Raw genomic sequence first — 21,600 nt, 5'->3', positions numbered from 1 at the left:
CTGTGATCAGCTGCACTTATGATTTAATTCACTTGTTATGTTCAAAAACACACTGAGTATTAGCTCACAAACAAATACAGTGATTCAAAATGCATAAATGCATTATTAATTTAGAAGGGCCCACTACCTCCACATCATTGAGGGCATTACATGGAGTGTCACCTTTTTTTCTTTCTTTTTTACCTACTGTAAATAGCATAGAACACAAAACAAGCCAAAACAACATCTGGAATACCTATTCATGTACAAGAGTGCATTTCCAATTTATTTACTTTAGTTTTGTGTTTATTTGGCGGGGACAATACACATTAATGAACACTAAAACATGATTTATGTATTACATACACATGATTAGACGTGTGACTATGTGTGACATGGTAGTTTATTCAGAAGAGATGTTGATGCCCTGTGACTGAGTAGGATTGATCTTAAGGTGGTGATTCATCTTCGCTGATTTGCGATGTTAGAATCGATAGTTTTGTGGCCCAAATAAAATGTAATGAATTAAAAAATAACTGTGCTGAGAACACGGAGCTTGATGGTACATTTTAGTGAATCCAGTAACATTTTGTGAATTCTCTGCATTTTTAGGAATAATTCTGTATTGAAATGAATCGTATCACAATAATTGAATTGAATCAAATCGTGGTGAAATCATACATTTACACCCCTACACGTGACCCCCTCGCCCAACGTACAACTGTTAGATGCAATGAAACTGTTGCTCTCTGTCTGTCGCACTTCATCACTGCCTCCCTTCCCCTCAGCTGCTAAGACTCTGCAGATCTTCAACATTGAGATGAAGAGCAAGATGAAGGCTCATGCCATGACTGAGGAGGTCATGTTCTGGAAGTGGATCTCAGTCAACACAGTGGCCCTCGTCACCGACGCAGCCGTCTTTCACTGGAGCATGGAGGGAGACTCGCAACCCACCAAGGTGTTCGATCGGCACGCCAGTCTGGCGGGATGTCAGATCATCAACTACAGAACTGACGAGCAACAGAAGTGGCTACTGCTGATAGGGATCTCTGCGCAGGTATGAAAACGCACATGCACACTCACATGTGCATGGCAGCTGCAGTAGATGTTCACATTAGAGGGTAGCAGGGGTCTACCCGGAACCGAAGAACTGAGCCCAGAACCGAAGACCGGGTCAGGTCCAAAATATTGACTTGTCCCTCGGGCACGGGTCGGATTGGTTTCAATTGCCACGGGTCTCGGTCCATTTGAAATGAATGAACCCGTGAGGACCTGACTACCAGCCTTTTATTATTATATTAAACTCTTTAACCTTTGGTTTTAAAATGAGAAATATGCGTTGTAATTACGATCCAAAATCCAGATCCATATTGAATGAGCCAGGTTTAACGGTAACAGCCGATTGAAACCGTCAATCTCAAGCACACTGCACTGCACTGCTTAACACCATGGAGGCTATAGTGAGGTGAAACACAAACAAAAGCCACCGGGAAGATGCAAGTTGGAACGTCATCTGTGTGTAGCACGTTTATGGTCATTATCCGTCTGTCTGCATTCACACATGGCTAATCTGAATGCCACGGTGAAATTGGCATTAAATAAGCATCGGCCCACTACGGGTCTAGAGACCCTTTGTTAGTTTCAGACTGGGTCCAGTTTTCCTCGACCCCGCTTCGGGCTGGGTCCAGTTATCCATAGGTCCGTTTGGACTGGGCTCAGTAATTTAGAATTTGTCTCGGGTCCGCTCGGAACGGTCCAATGATCCACTGGTCCGTTTCCGTCCGGGTCCAATTTTTTGGACCTGTGCTACCCGCTAGTCAACATTTCTCCCTGTTCTATTAAAACAGAGTCCGCACACTGTTGTTAGCCCCCATTGTTTATTGCAGATCAACATTTCGATCCCCAAAGGATCTTCATCAGGATATGTTATATTGATGTTCTGTTTGTTCTGCACCCTGTTCACTGGAGTGGATGTGCATGCTCTACGTTCCCTTTCTATCCCTCTGTTTTATACTGTACATTTTTCTCGTACATCTGTCCTGCAGCAAAACCGTGTGGTGGGAGCAATGCAGCTGTACTCTGTGGACAGAAAGGTGTCCCAGCCCATCGAGGGTCACGCTGCAGCCTTTGGGGAGTTTAAGGTGGAAGGCAACGGCAAACCTTCCACACTGTTTTGTTTTGCTGTGCGTTCTCAGGCCGGGGGCAAGGTGAGGGGGCAAGAGATGTTTGTTGACATTCTACCTGCATTCTAATTTGTCTCATTGTCTTTTGTTGTGTCAATGTCGGTGAAGTATCTGTAAATATACGGTGTTCTTTGAAGAGAAATCCCTGACTATCACCACAGATTTGAATGAAAGTTCAACAGTCCCCAAGTTCCCTAACGTTTTCAACCAAAAATGTACAATATACAGTATTATTAAAAAAAATATAGTGTGTATTGCTGCTACCTTTCAGACTCAATTTGTCCTTGTTGTGGTTGTCCTGTCTACCTTGGCTGTGTATGTTCATGTGTATGAATTCTTCCTTTTCCACTCAGTTGCATATCATTGAGGTGGGTCAGCCAGCTGCAGGAAACCAGCCATTCACTAAGAAAGCAGTGGATGTGTTCTTCCCTCCAGAGGCCCAGACAGACTTTCCTGTAGCCATGCAGGTAAGGAAGGACCCTCTAGAATTCCTACTTGAATATTGGTTCAATTGACATTTTGCTCCAATTGTCTCTCCAATCTTTCTCAGATTGGTACGAAGCACGGTGTCATATACTTAATTACAAAGTATGGCTACATCCACCTGTATGACCTGGAGTCTGGAGTGTGCATCTATATGAACAGGATCAGTGCAGAGACTATCTTTGTTACCGCCCCCCATGAACCCACCTCTGGAATAATTGGAGTCAACAAGAAGGGACAGGTGAGAAGCTAGACAGAATACATTGGTGGTGACAGCCAGTATTTAAAATACAGGAACAATTGTCTTGCTATTCCATTCATGGCAAAACTTGACTGGAATTTGGACAGTTAGTGGCAATTAATGTCACTTAGTTACTTGAGTGTGTATAATGTATATCACTTTCTAGGTGTTGTCAGTGTGTGTGGAAGAGGAGAATATTGTCAACTATGCCACCAATGTCCTGCAAAACCCAGACCTGGGCTTGAGGATGGCTGTGAGATCAAACCTGGCTGGGGCTGAGGAGTTGTTTGCCAGGAAGTTCAACACCCTGTTTGCCCAAGGATCTTACTCAGAGGCTGCTAAGGTTGCTGCCTCGGCACCCAAGGTATGGTGTCCCACATCCCTCCATTCCTCTGAATACTCTGTAACTGTAATGCTATGAGCCGTTCTAAACATGAAACCTTAGTTGTTGAAATAGTGCCAGCCATTAAGGATGCCACTAGATAATCAATCACCCAAATTTTAAGGACTATGAAATGTGTTTATATTCCTGGTAGTAAAGTGTTACTGTGAGAATATGTTTTGTAGTTAGTTGGTTATTACCAGGTGCTCGAAGAGCGCCTGAGTCTAAGAAGAGGCAGAGTACTAGTCGACAGATTACAGATTTGCATTCGACACATTTTCGACACATTTGCGTCATTGGCTGTCCTTTAAGCCAATGGGGATATTTTCCCATACTCTGCACGGGCGGACTTTTCCTCCCAAGCTATGGGTAAGTGACAACTATTTGTCATTGGCTGTCCTGGCTGTCCTTCACTCCTTTAAGCCAATGGCCACACGAATGGGGAGACGGCCCGGCCCCCACAGTAACAGCGCTCCGCTGTCCGCTCCCCTCATTCACACTGCAACAGTTGCAGACAGTGCAAGTTGCCTCAGGCAGGACAGTTAGCCTAAATGCTAGCGTGCTTTTCATTAGACCTAGTTTGGCTATTAAGTTATTATTTGGCCATGTTCACACTGACTTCAATCTTCGCTATTGTTGGGAAGACCTGTGTGGTGTCTAAAAATGTTGCCACCACTTATATACAAAACATTATTAGCGTTTAGCGTCGCAAATTATGTTGCCAGGTTTGGTGAGAGAAACAAGCAATCCGAAAAACAAGTAATCAGGTCTATGAAAACAAACGCACACACACACACACACACACACACACACACACACACACACACACACACACACACACACACACACACACACACACACACACACACACACACACACACACACACACACACACACACACACACACACACACACACACACACACACACACCTGGTAGAATATGACTTCAAGTCATTTTCTTTCTTGTTTTATAGTGTTTGCACCAGCAAGTATTGTAGCTCTATTGTTTGTTACCGGGAGCAATTGAACAGGTAGCTCTTCCTGGAAACTGAGAGGGCGTGGACTGACAAAGTCGTAGGTGGAGGATCTCATTGTGCACACTAGGAGCGGTGTTCGGGATGCTACAGTTGAATGCTGTCCCCTACATTAAATTCCTCCCTTCTCTCTGCTTCAATCGTCCCTCCAGGGTATCCTGCGTACGGCGGAGACAATTCGTAAGTTCCAGAGTGTTCCTGCCCAGCCTGGCCAGGCCTCTCCTCTGCTGCAGTACTTTGGCATCCTATTGGATCAGGGCCAGCTAAACAAGTTTGAATCTCTGGAGCTGTGCAGGCCCGTGTTACAGCAGGGACGCAAGCAGCTGCTGGAGAAGTGGCTGAAGGAGGACAAGGTAGGACCAGAGTGGTGGGTAAAACAACAGTGGGGCGCGCGCTGATGGCCTTGCAGCAACGGCCTGCTTGGGCTGGGGAATCGAACCTGGGACTCACTGTCAGTCATCAAAGGCTACAGTGTATGTGGTATAGCCACTTGGCTATTGGCAATCCATGTTATGTGTTATTACATTGTTATAATAATAGTATTGGTCCTCAGTCCTTGGGGTTGGTTGATGTAATGGTGACCGTGACGTAACATGCAGTGTAACAAATATTACTGTGGATGTGCCACAAATGTAGACCTGAAAAAAACACAAATGTGACATCACACTATTTATGGACTAAACATCAGCATTCATCGCGTGTTCCATATCCCTACACTTTCACTATTCAGTAATATGCCTTCTTGTTACTGTTACTGAAATCATTTATATATCCTTTTGTATTTGTTTTACTAACATACAGTATATCTTCTCATATAGCAGAACTGGAAGAATATCACACTGCACCATCTCCAAACCTTGTTACCTTGTTAAATCTTGCTATTGTGCAGTATAATCTCTCTGTACTGACTGTTTGACTGAGTACATGTGATTGTGTCTCTGTGGTAGCTGGAGTGTTCAGAGGAGCTAGGGGACTTGGTCAAAGCTTCAGACCCAACCCTGGCCCTTAGTGTTTATCTCAGAGCCAACGTCCCCAACAAGGTCATCCAGTGCTTTGCTGAGACCGGCCAGTTCCAGAAGATTGTCCTCTATGCCAAAAAGGTAATAAAAACTGCTCTCAGCACTTCCCGTTTTGGTGTTTTCCCATTTGCCTAGTTATTAGCATTGATGGAAGACTGCATGTTGTCCATTTAACAGCATGATGTTATATGGTTTGCTGCAGGTGGGCTACACTCCAGACTGGGTGTTTTTGTTGAGGAACGTGATGCGGGTCAGTCCAGAGCAAGGTCTGCAATTTGCCCAAATGCTGGTCCAGGATGAGGAACCTCTGGCCAACATCAACCAGGTAAACACACACACACACGCACACGCACACGCACACACACGCACGCACACACATCAACCAGGTAACCACACACACACACTCCTTGACATGAAATGCTACCCCTTCACGTACCCTCCTTTCAAAGCGCACACACTCACGGTTCCCCAGAGTGGGAGCCGTCCTCTGTGTTATTCCAGATGTGCCAGCGATGCCTGGAATTCACTGACTTGGAGACTGCCTCCCCCTTTTAAAGCCACACCACATCTCTGTGCTCAGTCTTGATCTTAACCAGGAAACCTGACCTGATGCTGTCCTAAGCAGCACTGGCTTCTCTCAGCTGTGGCCTTTTATAGTTTATAGTCATTAAAACCAAGAGCACTGCAACATCTGGATAACAGGCCTCTGATTCCTAACCACTTGAACCCTAGCATCCCTATTCTGGGGCTAACATTCAGCGAAAATAGCAGAAATACAAGTTTACAATGAGTGGCAATGCGCTGCGTTTTGAGCTTGTAGATCGTCAACTTTCGGCAAAGATATTTAGTGTGGACTGAAAATGGAATGGGGCCTAGTATAGAGCCCTTGGGAATCCGGTCTACTAAGTATAGGGTTTAAGTGGCTAAAAGTGTGTGAATAGAAGCCTTTATAGAGTAAAATAAACTGACTGGATAGGGCTCATAAAACATTTTGGAATTGAATCATTTAATCAAGATTTCTCCTGGTTATGTCTCTCTCTCTTTGCCGTACCTGGTAGATAGTGGATGTTTTCATGGAGGGAAACCTTATCCAGCAGTGCACTTCCTTCCTGTTGGATGCTCTGAAGAACAACCGGCCAGCAGAGGGACACCTGCAGACACGCTTACTTGAGATGAACCTCATACATGCCCCTCAGGTATGCTGGACATTCTCTCAATAATGTCTTGCCTCAACGCTAACAATTGGCTACAACTGCTCTGATCGTGTGTGTGTGTGTGTGTGTGTGTGTGTGTGTGTGTGTGTGTGTGTGTGTGTGTGTGTGTGTGTGTGTGTGTGTGTGTCTAGGTAGCGGATGCGATTCTGGGGAACCAGATGTTCACCCACTACGACCGTGCCCACATTGCTCAGCTGTGTGAGAAGGCTGGTCTGCTACAGAGAGCTCTGGAACACTACACTGACCTGTATGATATAAAACGAGCTGTGGTGCACACGCATCTGCTCAACCCTGAGGTATGCTACTGTGTTTGTGTTCAATGCAAGTCATTTCTTAACTCTTATAAAGAATGACATTTTTGTTAAATGATCTCTCTCAATGTTGCTCTGTTTCTGCCTTTCTCTCTCGTCTTGTTCCTTTATCTTTTTACATATTTATTTTATTCATTTATACCTCCCTCCAGTGGCTGGTGAACTTCTTTGGCTCTCTGTCAGTAGAAGACTCGGTGGAGTGCCTCAGGGCCATGCTGTCGGCTAATATAAGGCAGAACTTGCAGCTTTCTGTCCAGGTTGCATCGAAATATCACGAGCAGCTGGGCACACAGACACTGGTGGAGCTATTTGAGTCCTTCAAGAGTTACGAAGGTAGGCACTGCCTAAATCTAAGGGGAAAAAAAGACAGACGCTTGCGGTTTGTCTAAGCCTTAGGGCTATAGTCATAATTGTATTTTCAACCGGGTCATGGGGTGATGTTCATTCTTACTCAGTGAGTGTTTTAAAACAAGTTGTCTCACTCTTTGCAGACTGCATATGATAATGCAAGATGTAACTGATATCAATTTCCCCATGACTTTCTTGTTTCTTTTCAAGGCTTGTTTTACTTCCTGGGGTCGATTGTGAACTTTAGCCAGGAAGCTGACGTTCACTTTAAATACATCCAGGCAGCTTGTAAGACAGGCCAGATCAAAGAGGTGGAGAGAATCTGCAGAGAGAGCAACTGCTACGAGCCAGAGAAGGTCAAAAACTTCCTTAAGGTAAGAAGTTCCTTTGCAACAACGTACTGTAGTCATTATTCATAATGATCAGTCCAAAAAATGTGTGTCACAGAAAGCTAGTATGAATGATGCCACGTACAACGTGGCCATTAATCGAATAATGGCTAACATCTTATGTGTTTGTCATCCAACCAGGAAGCAAAGCTCACAGACCAGCTCCCTCTCATCATTGTGTGTGACCGATTTGACTTTGTCCACGACCTGGTCCTCTACCTCTACCGCAACAGTCTGCAGAAGTACATTGAAATCTACGTACAGAAAGTAAGATCAGAACCACTCCTTGTCTTTACTGTTCGACTGCTTTATTTTTTACACAAGGGTTTGTTTTGTCCTGTTTTTACCAGCTTGTGGAACAAGCTGGTCTATATTCACTGCACGCTGCACCAGTAGTGACTTTTTTTCATGACTTTCTCCTCATTGGCTGTCCTTTAAGGCCAATGGGGAGTCCACAATGCCTTCCCATACTCTGAACGGGTGTAAGAGCTCCGGTCACAGAATTTGATTTGTCGTCACTGACTGAGTGACTGAATCAGTCAGTACAACACGTTCACCCGAACGTCCTCTCAGGCTATGGGATCACAACTGCTGGCGCTACATAAAGAGGGAATGTGCATCAGACGGTTCAATAATCTAAACATGTTTTATTTGATTGACGAATGGCCCAAACAACACAGTTTATGTTATGTTATGTTTACAGTTAGATGTTGGATTGTTTGTGCCCGTAAGAGTGCATGAATAAATCCACTAGTGAGCTTTAGATGTGAAAGGCACCTTAATTTAACTCTGGAGTTTAATATGCGGTACTGTATATTTTTAGTAATGTTTAGTAAGATGCAAGACAGTACTTTTCAAGGGTTTTAGCTTGGCACAAGCTGGTATAATATGACTGTCTTTCTTTCTTTCTCATTCATTTAATTTGGGGATTTGAACTGCCTGTTTCCAGGTGAACCCCAGTCGTCTGCCGGTGGTTATAGGTGGTCTGTTGGACGTGGACTGCGCCGAGGACGTCATTAAGAACCTGATCATGGTTGTCCGAGGACAGTTCTCCACTGATGAGCTTGTGGCAGAGGTGGAGAAGAGGAACAGGTGATGAACGACGACGAGCCAATCGCTTTTTCCTGGTCCTGATGTAACAACCTAAAAACTATATCAATAATAATTAAATTATAAAAATGTTCTCTTAGGTTAAAACTGTTGCTGCCGTGGCTGGAGTCCCGCATCCATGAAGGCTGCGAGGAGCCCGCCACCCACAATGCCCTGGCAAAGATCTACATCGACAGCAACAACACCCCCGAGCGCTTCCTGAAGGAGAACCCGTTCTACGACAGCGCTGTCGTGGGACGCTACTGCGAGAAGAGAGACCCCCACCTGGCCTGCGTTGCCTATGAGAGGGGCCAGTGTGACCTGGACCTGATCAAGGTGCGTGGCTGAAGTCCTGTGTTTTGATCAGTGGTTCTCAAACGTTTTTGTGTCAAGGACCCCCAAATTTATATGTATTTGGCCGCGGACCCCCATCTGAAAAGATTTCGTGCCAGGGATCTGTGTGTTTGAAAATTATCCAAAATGTTCCAAACATTATTGAGGTTTTTCTAAATAAATAAAAAATAGCAGATGTACAAGCTTGCAGGGCGCTGTGAGCTTGTATATCTGCTATTCTTTTTATAGCCAACGTATAAAATATGGATAAAGTGGTGAAATGATTGCTGTATTAACAAATTTAGCTGGGGGCCCCCACTTTGAGAACCACTGGTTTAGATTATCTGACATTAGATTATCTGACATTATAACAAGATCTTAATTTTCATGCGCTGTATACATAACTGAGGCCATTCCTGGGATTTATGGGGTTTATTTGTGCTCTAGGTGTGCAATGAGAACTCGCTGTTCAAGAGCGAAGCTCGGTACCTGGTGCGACGGAAAGATCCAGAGCTATGGGCAAACGTTCTGGAAGAGAACAACCCCTTCAGAAGACAGCTCATTGATCAGGTCTGTTTTTCTCTGTTCATTTAAGTGTCGTCACTTTAAAAACATTACAGGACAGAATGGAGGAAACACAGCAATTCAAGAACACAAAGAAACAAGGCAAAAAGTTACAGGTACACAGGTCTGCTATGGCACACACAGTATAACCATCCAGCACTGCTGCACTGGGCTAGGCATTCTGTTCTGCCATGTGGAGAGAAGCCAAATGGGAGATGGGATGGAGATGGGGTGGGTGAATATACAGTATTGAAATTCCCCAGGAGATGCAGACAGGATACCGAATAGGTTCTTCCCCCTGGGGGCTCTTGACTATCTTTCCACTGTTCTATCTCAGGTGGTGCAGACTGCCCTGAATGAGACCCAGGACCCAGAGGAGGTGTCTGTGACAGTCAAGGCCTTCATGACCGCAGACCTGCCCAATGAGCTCATTGAGCTGCTGGAGAAGATTGTACTGGACAACTCTGTCTTCAGCGAGCACAGGTGCAGTAGAAGTAGTACTGCAATAGACCACTGGAATTATGTATTCCTGTTTGTGGTACAGTCTTCATTGTTTTTTTAAATTGTATTTTTTTATCCATTTAGAAACCTCCAGAACCTGCTGATTTTGACAGCCATCAAAGCAGACCGCACTCGTGTGATGGAATACATAAACAGACTAGACAACTACGATGCCCCAGACATCGCGAACATCGCCATCAGCAATGAGCTCTTTGAGGAAGCCTTCGCCATTTTCAAGAAGTTCGACGTCAACACCTCAGCCATACAGGTAGTGGAAGTGGAAGCTTCTTTCACCATTTAACTGAACGTGACAAGTTTCTAGCCTTTTACTATCTCGTGGACATGGCACTGTGACACCAGTGTTACCGGTAACACTTGACATTACATAATGTCTTCCTCTCCTGGCGGAGAGATGTAATTGCAACAATGTCTGAAATACAATAAATACTAGTCCATAACCTGGAATATGAGCTCCCACAACACATTCGCAACTACAGATCCCATAGCCCCACTAAGGAGAAAAATGCATGAGAAGTGCCACATAATTGTATAAATGTCCCCGAACACAGATTCGTTGTTATGTCACTATCATGCCGGGTGCTACTGTGGGTTCTTGCAGACAGACACAATTGATTTGACAGTTTTGTAATTAAGCGCTCCTGCGCTTTATTGTCTACACACACCCTTGTTGGGTCTGCTGCTCCCATGCGTTTAAATCAAAGTCTGTGTCGTTGAGCCATTTCTCTCTCTCTCTCTGCTGGTTTTCTCTTTGGCATTGTGTGTGTGTATAGCTATTCAATTCAATTCAATTCAATTGTATTAAAGTGTCAAATCACAACAAGTTGTCTCAAGACACTTTACATGTAGAGAAGAGACCCGACAATCCCACCCTGAACAAGCAATGTTTGCGACAGTGGCAACGAAAAACTCCCTCTTAACTGGAAGAAACGTCAGGCAGACCCTGGGGGCCTTCTGCCTCGACCGTGTCAGGAGAGAGGGAGAGGGAGAGGGGGAGAGAGAGAGAGAGAGAGAGAGAGAGAGAGAGAGAGAGAGAGAGAGAGAGAGAGAGAGAGAGAGAGAGAGAGAGAGAGAGAGAGAGAGAGAGAGAGAGAGAGAGAGAGAGAGAGAGAGAGAGAGAGAGAGAGAGAGAGAGAGAGAGAGAGAGAGAGAGAGAGAGAGAGAGAGAGAGAGAGAGAGAGAGAGAGAGAGAGAGAGAGAGAGAGAGAGAGAGAGAGAGAGAGAGAGAGAGGTAACACATATAAGAGAGAGAGAGAGAGAGGTAACACATATAATAGTGTAAGATATATATGATAGTATAATATAGTACAGCAATAATGTGTATGTAGTATATAATGGTATAATATAAGAATGTTAAGATAATATACAGTATATATAGTATAGTGCAGTGTAGTAGAAATCCACGGTCGTGCTCCATGGAGAGGCCCGGTCCGCAGTCACAGTCTTGAGCCGCAGCTGGGGGTCCGTAGTGACAGTCCATGGACCTGCGACGTGGGAAATAAAAGAAACTCCGGGGAGCGGGTCCCCGGTTGTAGAATTAGTGGCAGGCCTTACTAGAGCGTGAATCCGTACAGGGTTAATTACGATTGTACCATTGGGACACAAACCCACACAACCAAAGGGAGGACGAGAGGAGAAGGGGGGGGGGGGGGGGTGGGCAGGGGAGGGGAGAGAGGATAACTATAGGGTGACTGAGTCTATACACTTCGGCTATAGGCTTTATCATAGAGAAAGGTTTTTAGTCTAGTCTTAAATATACAGAGTGTGTCTGCTTCACGGACTGAGACTGGGAGAAGGTTCCACAGCTGAGGTGCCTGAAACTTAAATGCTCTGCCTCCTGTTCTAACTCTAGCTACTCCCATGAGTGTGAGTCACTTCCCCCATTACCACCCACCATCTGACACGGCTATGAGACCGCGACTGCAACAGAATTTGTGGGAAAAGTTAAAAAACAAACGGCTTCCTCACTAGCTGTACTGTATATGGCAACGGTGATGGCCCATATGGAGTTTCAGATCGATTGGACAGCCCACTGAGGGGAGAAATGGATGAGGGCAGACAGAAGGACATAGTTTTGTTCATTCTATATACTAAGAAAAGGTGGTGGCACTGGCACATCTAGTATCCAAGTAACTAATCCAGTGTAGTTTCCAGCAATCCAGCAGTGTAAATATCATTAGCAACAGCTAGGCTTTTACGTTTGGCATTGAGACAAAATCCTCTGACATAGTCTTGTGTAACCCTAACCACTCAAAGCCCCATTTAAAAAATGGCATAAATAGCAGATCTACAAGCTCGCAATGCATTGTGATGTGACGTTTTGTGATCTTGTAGATCTGCTATTTTCACTTAAAAATAAAAAAATCTTTGGAAATTGGCACAAAGTCACCTCCAGAGCCTTCATTCTCTCCCATCTCTCCTCATGTGATAAGTGAAATCTGACTCCCCTACTCTGTGCTGCAACTCTGGTGTGCTCGCAGACGGAGCAGACACTTTCAATCATCCTACTATGTATTGATAACATTCATTATAACATGCCTAGCATTTGACATATTAGAGAATTTTATTTGAACATGAGTGCTGCATCTTCTGATGGGTTTAATTTACATTTGAAAAAATGATGGTGGGGTGGTGGGGCAAGTAATGTAAACGTGTATGCCCGAACACCGGTAACTGTGGCAACCGTAGTGCTTATTAGAGATTATATTCTGGATTCCCTACCCACTAGGTACTGATAGAGCACATTAGCAACTTGGACCGAGCCTATGAGTTTGCCGAGCGCTGCAATGAGCCCGCTGTGTGGAGCCAGCTGGCTAGGGCTCAGCTGCAACGAGACCTCGTCAAGGAGGCCATCGACTCGTACATCAAGGCCGACGACCCCTCCGCATACATGGAGGTGGTCAATGCTGCCAGCAAGAACAGTAAGGCTGTGCACTGCAGTGTTTGTACGGTGTTTTTGTACTGCATTTGTATATTTGTGCACACTTCAGTTTTTTCACCTTGCTCTTCTTATTCCTGCAGACAACTGGGAAGATTTGGTGAAGTTCCTACAGATGGCTCGGAAGAAAGCCAGGGAGTCGTACGTGGAGACTGAGCTGATCTTTGCCTTGGCGAAAACAAACCGCTTGGCTGAGCTGGAGGAGTTTATCAGCGGGCCCAACAATGCTCACATACAGCAGGTAGAGTTTCTCTTGTGGATTATGCGCTTTGAAAATGGGCACATTTCACTTCACCTGAATGCTGAACACTCAACCAACAAGCACGTACATATATCTTAATTAGTCTCTCTCTCTCTTTCTCCAGGTGGGCGATAGGTGTTATGAGGAGGGAATGTATGATGCAGCCAAGCTCCTGTATAACAATGTGTCCAACTTTGCCCGCCTGGCGTCCACGCTGGTCCACCTGGGAGAGTACCAAGCAGCGGTTGACAGTGCTAGGAAAGCTAACAGCACGCGGACATGGAAGGAGGTATCTATCACACACAAGAACCAATATGACCTGCTAATCTTGTATTATTTTAGATATATTTAGTATAGTCTGTAAATAATCTGAGTGGTGGCAACAACAACTTATTTTGGAAATAAAAACACCGTTTTAGCCTTTTTCACCAGGTACAGCACATGTGGCTTAAAAGTGAGGGGGCAATCAATCAAAATACCCAGATATTTATTTGTTAACAACTTCTATTTCACTTCCCTCAAGAGTGACCACCGAAGGGATATTTTGTGGCCTATTCTTAGAGTTGGTCTTGTCTGCATTAAGAACTAGATTCAGCTGAAATAGGATATTTTGAACAACAATAAAAGCCTTTTGCAAGTAGTTATTTACATCACCTTTGCTATTTTCATCTTGGAGTATGTTTGTATTTTCTTAAAGGCAGGCCTATTTATATTTCGCCATTAATAGGCGAGTTGTGGTCAAGTGTGAGCTACAGGTTGGCTCATGCTAGCAGCTGTGCCCAACAGGAGAGCTCACAGGCGGGTAGGAGAAGTGCAGACTCCACTCGCGTCCTCCACTTGCGCATTAGTCCCACCTCCGAGTGAGGAGGAGAGTATATGCGAGTCTGGAGGAATCAAGCCAGCTGGACTGACAGACACTTTCCAATTCCTCACTCCTGCCTGCTCACTCACTCACTACCGCTGCATTTCATGATGTAGCCTATTAGATGCTGTACTTCTCATAGGCCCATATGAGCTGTTTGACATGCATTCTCGCACAACAAACAGCATGATTGTATAAATAAAAATCAACCCATTTTTGTATTAGTTGCTTACATAGCTTAGATCACTGTTATTCAGAATGAGATATATATATATATATATATATATATAAATGCACTTCAATATCTCAGTTTAATCAAATGGGACACTTTCACTCTCAAATATCATCATAGACGGTCCATCCAATATTAGAACAAATAGGCAGACCACAATTCCGGCAAGAGGACGAGAACTGGCTGAAACCTCTTGATGTATACTCGCTGATTGGCGCTCTAAGCGGCTTGGAGAAGCCACACGGCTCCTCCACACGGCTCCTCCAAAAAGCAAATTACCAAGTGGGACAACTTTTTCCGGGTTAAGCTGGAGGACCGAGTGTGAGTGAGCGACTGAGCAGAGATTTTGGGAATTGTTCATCTCTGGTGGTTCTAATGGCCGAACACATCTGTCCTCTGATTGGCTGTCGCTTGACTCTGTCGCTGCTGATTTACCTAAACCTTTTCTTGTTGCCAGTCGTATAGCCGCCTACAGTAGTGGACAGTTTGATTCGTCAGAACTTCTATAACGGAATTTTGATGGCTCATGGGAGTTTATAGCATGCTGTAACCTGTTCACTATGCTATTATTTATCAGCCCCTTTTTTGGACTTTATGACTTGGAGACTTGTACAAGGTGCTAAGTAACTACTTACTGACTTCCTCCCTGCCTGTGTCTGTAAGGTGTGCTTTGCGTGTGTTGACGGTGAGGAGTTTCGCCTGGCTCAAATCTGTGGGCTCCACATAGTGATCCATGCCGACGAACTGGAGGACCTGATCAGCTACTACCAGGACCGGGGCTACTATGAGGAGCTCATCGCCCTGCTGGAGGCGGCTCTGGGCTTAGAGAGGGCTCACATGGGCATGTTCACTGAGCTGGCCATCCTCTATTCCAAGTTCAAACCCCAGAAGATGAGGGAGCACCTGGAGCTCTTCTGGTCTAGAGTCAACATCCCTAAGGTACCGTGTGTGTGTGTGTGTGTGTGTGTGTGTGTGTGTGTGCATATGTTGTGTTGTTACCATGTGTGTTTGCATGCATATGTTGTGTTGTTACCATGTGTGTTTGCATCTCTAAACTTCTGTTACACTACCAAGTACTGATTTGGAACCCATGGAACCGTACACTTAAGAAATATTAATTTGAAATATCAACTTGTGTTGTTACTGTATTTGTTTGCATGCATGTGTTGTGTTGTTACTGTGTGAGTGTGTGTGTTTGCATGCATGCATATGTAGTGTTGTTACAGGTAAAAAAATGTCCAAAGGTAGCACATTCCAAACTTCCAAGTCAGTAGAGGACAAAGTACACACATTTCCACTGATTTTATTTGGCACACACCAATACTTAACGCTTACGCGTTTCGGCCAAGAGCCTTTCTAACTCGGTTGTGTTGTTGCCTGTGTACGTGTGAATAATGCATATGATCTAAGCCTGTATGTGTCCTCTGCATGTGAAGACGAATGCACTTATATACTATGTTATGGTGTCGCTCTGGTTCACCAATCAGGTGCTCCGTGCAGCAGAGCAGTCTCACTTGTGGGCGGAGCTGGTTTTCCTCTATGACAAATATGAGGAGTTCGACAATGCCATCATCACCATGATGTCACATCCCACAGATGCATGGAAGGAGGGACAGTTCAAAGACATTATCACCAAGGTAATGTATATATGTGCATGATATCATAGTATTATAGATATACACCGACTCCGTTGTGGGTTTTTTCTTTTTTATACTCCAAACCTTGCTACACTCACCATTCTCTCTCTGTTAGGTTGCCAATGTAGAATTGTACTACAAAGCCCTTTTTTTCTACTTGGACTACCAACCCCTGCTCCTGAACGACCTGCTGACCATACTGTCGCCACGGTTAGACCATAGCAGAGCTGTCAACTTTTTCAGCAAGGTAATCTATCTGTAGGAAATCCCCACTTTTTCGAAACGCTGTTCTTAAGTGTCTTTTCTTTTTGTGCAGTCGTATGCAAGACAAAGCGAGGTGACATACAGGCTATGTTTGTTTGTCCAGGTCAACCAGCTGAAGTTGGTGAAGCCTTATCTGAGGTCTGTCCAGAGTCACAACAATAAGGGAGTGAACGAAGCCCTCAACAACCTGCTGACAGAGGAGGAGGATTACCAGGTGTGTCTGTTAGTTAGACTTTCACTCCTCATATATCACAATTTACACTGGTACATATTGAATGTTATAATATCGGGTGATGTGTGTTCCAGAGGTCCTATGTCTAGCACAGCACTGATTACCTGTGGCCACTAGAGGGAGCTAGACACATCCAATGGAACTTAGGTTCCCTGGTCATGTTTTGGATGAGACACACAATCTCCCTGTCTTCATGTGTGCATGTGCTTGTATGTTTGTATCATTCACAGGGACTGAGAGCGTCCATTGACGCATATGACAGCTTTGACACCATCAGCCTAGCGCAGAGGTTAGAGAAGCACGAGTTGATTGAGTTCCGACGCATCGCCGCCTACCTATACAAGGGCAACAACCGCTGGAGACAGAGTGTGGAGCTCTGCAAGAAGGATAAACTCTACAAGGTACAAATCCGGCCTTGACCGACAATAACACAGACAATATCACTTCTGCTTAGTCATTTACCTCCTGTAGATGGCACTGTTCATCTTCATCAAAACATCGATCAGCTCATAGTAATGCCCTTCACCAGTTGCTCATCTTGCCAGTTAGATGCACTACTTTTAAACAATATCTATAACCAATCAAGCAACTTAAAACTCAAATGTATTTGTATAGTGCTTAAACACTGTATTTGTATAGTGCTTAAACACTGTTACAGTCTCAAAGGGCTTTACAGACCCGTCCTCTTTTTCCCTTTCTCCTAATTTAGTCGCTATGCCAATTCCCTCATGTAGTCGCTGTCGCTGCTGACCCCTACTGTTTGGTCTTGGGTACGGTGTAGACAAAGTATCTCTCCTGATACACATAAAGTTGTGAGCAGTTTCTTTGCACCTGGCAGTGAGGAGTTTCACCGGGAGGGCATAACGCAATGGGAGGAACACGCTAGCCTTCTCAGTTTCACTCTCCACTTTACAGGCACCCCGACCAACATGTAGGAGTCGCTAATGTAGCAACAGAGATCCTCTTGACAGGAATAGAAAAGGAAGACACCCCGAGAAGAATCAGAAAAGAGGGGAACCCCTTCCAGGGTGGACCGGTGTGCAATACTGTACGTGCCGATTCAGTTGACTGTATATTTGTATCTGTCTCCCAGGATGCCATGCTGTATGCTGCAGAATCCAAGGATGCAGAGCTGGCAGAGACTCTGCTGCAGTGGTTCCTGGAGGAGGACAGGAAGGAGTGTTTTGCTGCCTGCCTGTTTGCCTCCTATGACCTCCTCCATCCGGATGTGGTGCTGGAGCTGGCCTGGAGGCACAACATCATGGACTTTGCCATGCCATACTTCATCCAGGTTATGAGAGAGTACCTCACCAAGGTTAGCACTTCAGTGCCAAAACAAGACACTTCTGTTTTAGTTCATTCAGAGCAAATTCATAGCCGGTTTAGTCTCACTGATAGTTTTTTTTTATTTAATTGCTTAAAGCAAAATCTTCAGATTCCTTTTGAGCTTATTGTACTTGAAGAGGAAAGGCACTAATTAGAATAAACTTTGATTGCTTTTTCTCTGTGACTATATTCGTCTGTTCTTCTCAGATGATTGGTTTGCTGTAGATATTCTACAGGTGAGAGGACAGTTTTCTCACTCTCTCTCTCTCTGTATGTATTGAAAAACGGTACATTTTAATAAGTAAACATGTTGTGTGCCGTATGATGAGGTCTAGCTTAGCCTGAAGAGAAAGCTCTCCTTAGTGATGTTCAGAAGCATTACCCCATGCCTCCTCCCAAAATGAGGCCTTCATGACTTCCTGTGCTGTTTCACCTGTAGACATGTGAGATGACAAGGGCATCTCTGTGGGTTCTTTTCCAGGTTGATGCGTTTGCAGAGAAGGTGACGGTCTCTGGCCCTATTTTTTATTTCTCTTTTGTGTTCCGTCTGGTTCTGTTGTAACTTATCCCTTAGGTTTCTGATGTAGGAACCTAGCATGGACTGTAGACTTGAATATGCCCTAACATTAGCTGAGGGGCTAGTTCCAGTCCCGGAAAGCTGTAGCATGTACAAGCCTTTGTTCTGGACCAACACAGCAGATTTTGGGATGAAGTCATGCGTGTGTTTGAGTAAAGCAGTGATTCCAATTATCCTGAGGTGGGGGTGTGTGTCACATAATTCTTCTTGGGGTTGGGTTCACTACATTTACTATTTGAAATTATGATGTAACTACTTGGAATTAAAAGACTTTTGACAGATGAGGCAACCATGCTTGGCTTAAAAGAAAAAGTGAAGAATAGATTCATTAAAATTTAAGCAGCCAATTATTCTGTGATGGAATACATAAGCCACCTGTTAATGGCTTTTTTTGCAACAAGAAGATGCATGCTGCAGATGTGAGAGTTACTGATGCACTTGAAATAGCTCACTAGTGTGTGCTAGGCAGCAAAGTTATAGTTATTACTGGCATAATGTATATGTACATTGTTGGCTCCTAGCCTCTATTGCAGCTAAGCTTACCACTTTCAGCATCATTTATCACATGAAGTGAAATGCAGTCAAGCCGTGGGCTTTTGCAGGGTCCTCCAAGTATTACATTTAAAATGTGTCCACTGAGGGCTGCAGTCTAAAATACATGAGCAATTTGAAGGCCTGAGTCCCTGTGAGACCCCCCCACCCCACTCCCAACCCCAATATGAACACTGTACATGACCAGAACTAAAGCCTGTGTGCTGTGCATATCCTCTGGACCAGGAGTAGCCCATACCAACCTAACAGAACACCCTTTTCTCCTCTAACCCCTCAGTCTTGGGGCTGCATCTTAGTGTTTGATTGGCATTGTTTTGGTCCTCTCCTTGACCCCTTCTCCAAAATCTGCTCTGATCCAAGATCTCCAGATTGATGGGATTTTGAAGAAACCCAGTGGTAGACAGTTTCTACCTGTCTAGTGTTCTCAGAGCAGTCGGGTGAAGTGTGCAAGGAGAGGGAGCCACTGTGGACTTCTTAGATGCATCCCCAGGTTCCTCATTCCAGGTTAACACGATAGGCAGTGTAAAATGGCTGTCCAATAAATCCATATAGGCCCCCTACTACTTCCTTCAAGGGCTGCAGGGTCCCTGCATTTTCTCTCCCCGTTGATCTTCTATCAATGTATTTCAGCTGCGTATATCAATTGAATTTCTTTTTTCCACAGGCCAGCCGCCTTGTTCCATATTGTAAATCGTTGGTGAAACTGCTAGGGTCCAAACTTGTCACTGCAGCCCTTGAAGAATATCCTACTGACAACCTGTTTTACTTCTTCTAGTTTAACACTAAGCAAGAGACAGCACCACTAACATGTAGGAGCTGTTTTAAAACCAAGACCCCCCGTCAGCTGGCAGCTTAATAGGCAACGTTTCCCAATGACATGTTTTACATACTATTTAAAATAGGATAGAACATTTGCATTAAACTACACCCGATACTTATTTTAGGAATCCTGGCCATTTGCCTCCTGTATTAATGTACAGAAAACCTGCCAAAATAGCATCTATTTATTTGTCAGGCGTTTACACAAACCGGTTTGATATTTTTTTTATGTTGAAATCGATTCTTGACAGAAACATTATACTAGAAAGATGTATTAATTCAGTTGAACCATTTTTCAAGTAACCAAATTTGACTTGCATCAGAAACCTTGCTAACTTTTATTTAGTCTTCTGTGTTGCTATTATTCACACTATTGATGCACCATGCCTGAAAATCCCTTTGCACTTAAGTCAGCTACCTGAAAAACCCTCACTCCGGCTATGTTCCTTCAAATGCATCACGCAAATTTCAGAGCAACAAGAGTTGGTGAATTTGTAGCTTGCTTTTAACCCAGCGATATTTACTCTCAATGGAACTTTAAGGGGGCTTGCTCATAGCCATGTAATGGAAGCATGTGTAAGCTATGACTGTTGGGTTATTGATATGGGATTGTGATTGTGAGTGGCTGAATATGTAGCATCAGCCTACATGCATGTACTAAGCTTATCCTTCACTGAGAACACAATGACATGCTATTTTAATGTAGCCCCCCCCCCCCCCCCCCCACACCCCTATGATCCTTGCTTTTGATTGTGAGTAGAGAATATACTGTTCTTAACCACTTAAACCCTATATACTTCATTGACCAGGGTCCCCCAGGGGTCTCTACTTGGTCCCCTTTTTTCCCCTTCACACCAAATGTTTTTTTTTCGGAAAATAGCAGATCTACAAGCTCACAACATGTCACGACACATTGTGAGTTCGTAGATCTGCTATTTTTGCTGAATAAGGACGCTAGGTTTCATGAACCCTAGCTACTCCGGTAATTGAAGTATATAGGGTTTAAGTGGTTATTATGGCCTCTCACCTGTACAGAAAGCTACAATAGAGACCCTCACCAAAACGTGCATGGCATCTTCTACCTCAGTAACATATGTATGTGTACTGTAGTATATTGAATCACAGAAGTGAACTGTTGCTAATATGATATGTCTAGTATATATGTGTGTATGTACTGTTTAAATTGTGTACTGGAAAGGTAAAATTGTGATCCTTTACCATAATTAGAGATTATTATTGATTAGAGAAAAAGAGTGCTAGATTAAAATTGTATTGGCTATATTTTTTATTGTAAAAACAGAATAAATGTCCATTAAGAAGTATATATCATCTTTGTCCAGCTAAATCTTTGTACCTCCAATTGTGAATGTTTTATTTTTTTGTGTTATTCTTGATGGAACACAATATTCTTTGCATCTCCACATACCCATGAAAATTTGTGAAATATGCATTCTGAATTGTCGACAACAATTAATTTGGATCATCCATCCATTTCCAACAATTCCTAAAAAGTTTTGGAGGTACAAGTTTCTGCGGGACACATTCCAATTCCATGCACTGTACATTGTGCTGCTTCTGACCAACTTCTTTTCTCACTCCACCCCTTTCAGGTAGACAAACTGGAGGAAACAGAAAGCCAAAGGAAAACTGAAGATGAGGTGACGGAGCCTCAGCCTATAGTGTTTGGTACGTCCAGACACAGTGACTGTTCATTGCATTGTTAAACGCCTGCACAATGTCTCCAAAAACACTATCCACCCCAATTTGTCATGATCCAGGGTGAACTGACATTGATTGGCCTGAAGTAGGTGCAGTCAAATTAGCATTTAAA

The 21,600-nt window shown here is 44.1% G+C and overlaps 1 protein-coding gene across 2 annotated transcripts in view; it reads left to right on the top strand.

Annotated features, from left to right (window-relative positions):
• The window catches only part of cltcl1 (clathrin, heavy chain-like 1), a 33,903-nt gene that overhangs the window by 8,628 nt on the left and 3,675 nt on the right, over nucleotides 1–21,600 (top strand). Inside the window, exons 3-31 of one of the 2 annotated variants that reach the window (XM_084055618.1) lie at nucleotides 768–1,036; nucleotides 2,025–2,186; nucleotides 2,516–2,629; nucleotides 2,713–2,886; nucleotides 3,053–3,250; nucleotides 4,456–4,656; nucleotides 5,251–5,403; nucleotides 5,525–5,647; nucleotides 6,381–6,518; nucleotides 6,668–6,832; nucleotides 7,000–7,180; nucleotides 7,406–7,569; nucleotides 7,726–7,851; nucleotides 8,534–8,676; nucleotides 8,775–9,009; nucleotides 9,454–9,576; nucleotides 9,908–10,053; nucleotides 10,156–10,339; nucleotides 12,818–13,010; nucleotides 13,111–13,268; nucleotides 13,393–13,557; nucleotides 15,026–15,301; nucleotides 15,850–15,999; nucleotides 16,115–16,246; nucleotides 16,367–16,477; nucleotides 16,726–16,896; nucleotides 17,589–17,810; nucleotides 18,303–18,329; nucleotides 21,380–21,455. In XM_084055618.1, the coding sequence (XP_083911744.1) occupies nucleotides 768–1,036; nucleotides 2,025–2,186; nucleotides 2,516–2,629; nucleotides 2,713–2,886; nucleotides 3,053–3,250; nucleotides 4,456–4,656; nucleotides 5,251–5,403; nucleotides 5,525–5,647; nucleotides 6,381–6,518; nucleotides 6,668–6,832; nucleotides 7,000–7,180; nucleotides 7,406–7,569; nucleotides 7,726–7,851; nucleotides 8,534–8,676; nucleotides 8,775–9,009; nucleotides 9,454–9,576; nucleotides 9,908–10,053; nucleotides 10,156–10,339; nucleotides 12,818–13,010; nucleotides 13,111–13,268; nucleotides 13,393–13,557; nucleotides 15,026–15,301; nucleotides 15,850–15,999; nucleotides 16,115–16,246; nucleotides 16,367–16,477; nucleotides 16,726–16,896; nucleotides 17,589–17,810; nucleotides 18,303–18,329; nucleotides 21,380–21,455 (4,680 nt within the window). The remainder of the gene's footprint in view (nucleotides 1–767; nucleotides 1,037–2,024; nucleotides 2,187–2,515; nucleotides 2,630–2,712; nucleotides 2,887–3,052; nucleotides 3,251–4,455; nucleotides 4,657–5,250; nucleotides 5,404–5,524; nucleotides 5,648–6,380; nucleotides 6,519–6,667; nucleotides 6,833–6,999; nucleotides 7,181–7,405; nucleotides 7,570–7,725; nucleotides 7,852–8,533; nucleotides 8,677–8,774; nucleotides 9,010–9,453; nucleotides 9,577–9,907; nucleotides 10,054–10,155; nucleotides 10,340–12,817; nucleotides 13,011–13,110; nucleotides 13,269–13,392; nucleotides 13,558–15,025; nucleotides 15,302–15,849; nucleotides 16,000–16,114; nucleotides 16,247–16,366; nucleotides 16,478–16,725; nucleotides 16,897–17,588; nucleotides 17,811–18,302; nucleotides 18,330–21,379; nucleotides 21,456–21,600) is intronic. The other variant, XM_084055619.1, reaches the window with a different exon arrangement.

Source organism: Gymnoscopelus microlampas, assembly GCF_963454915.1.
Source record: "Gymnoscopelus microlampas genome assembly, chromosome: 4".
Lineage (NCBI taxonomy): Eukaryota > Metazoa > Chordata > Actinopteri > Myctophiformes > Myctophidae > Gymnoscopelus > Gymnoscopelus microlampas.
The sequence above is the reverse complement of the archived record's forward strand: the minus strand, read 5'-3'. Positions and strand labels throughout refer to the sequence as shown.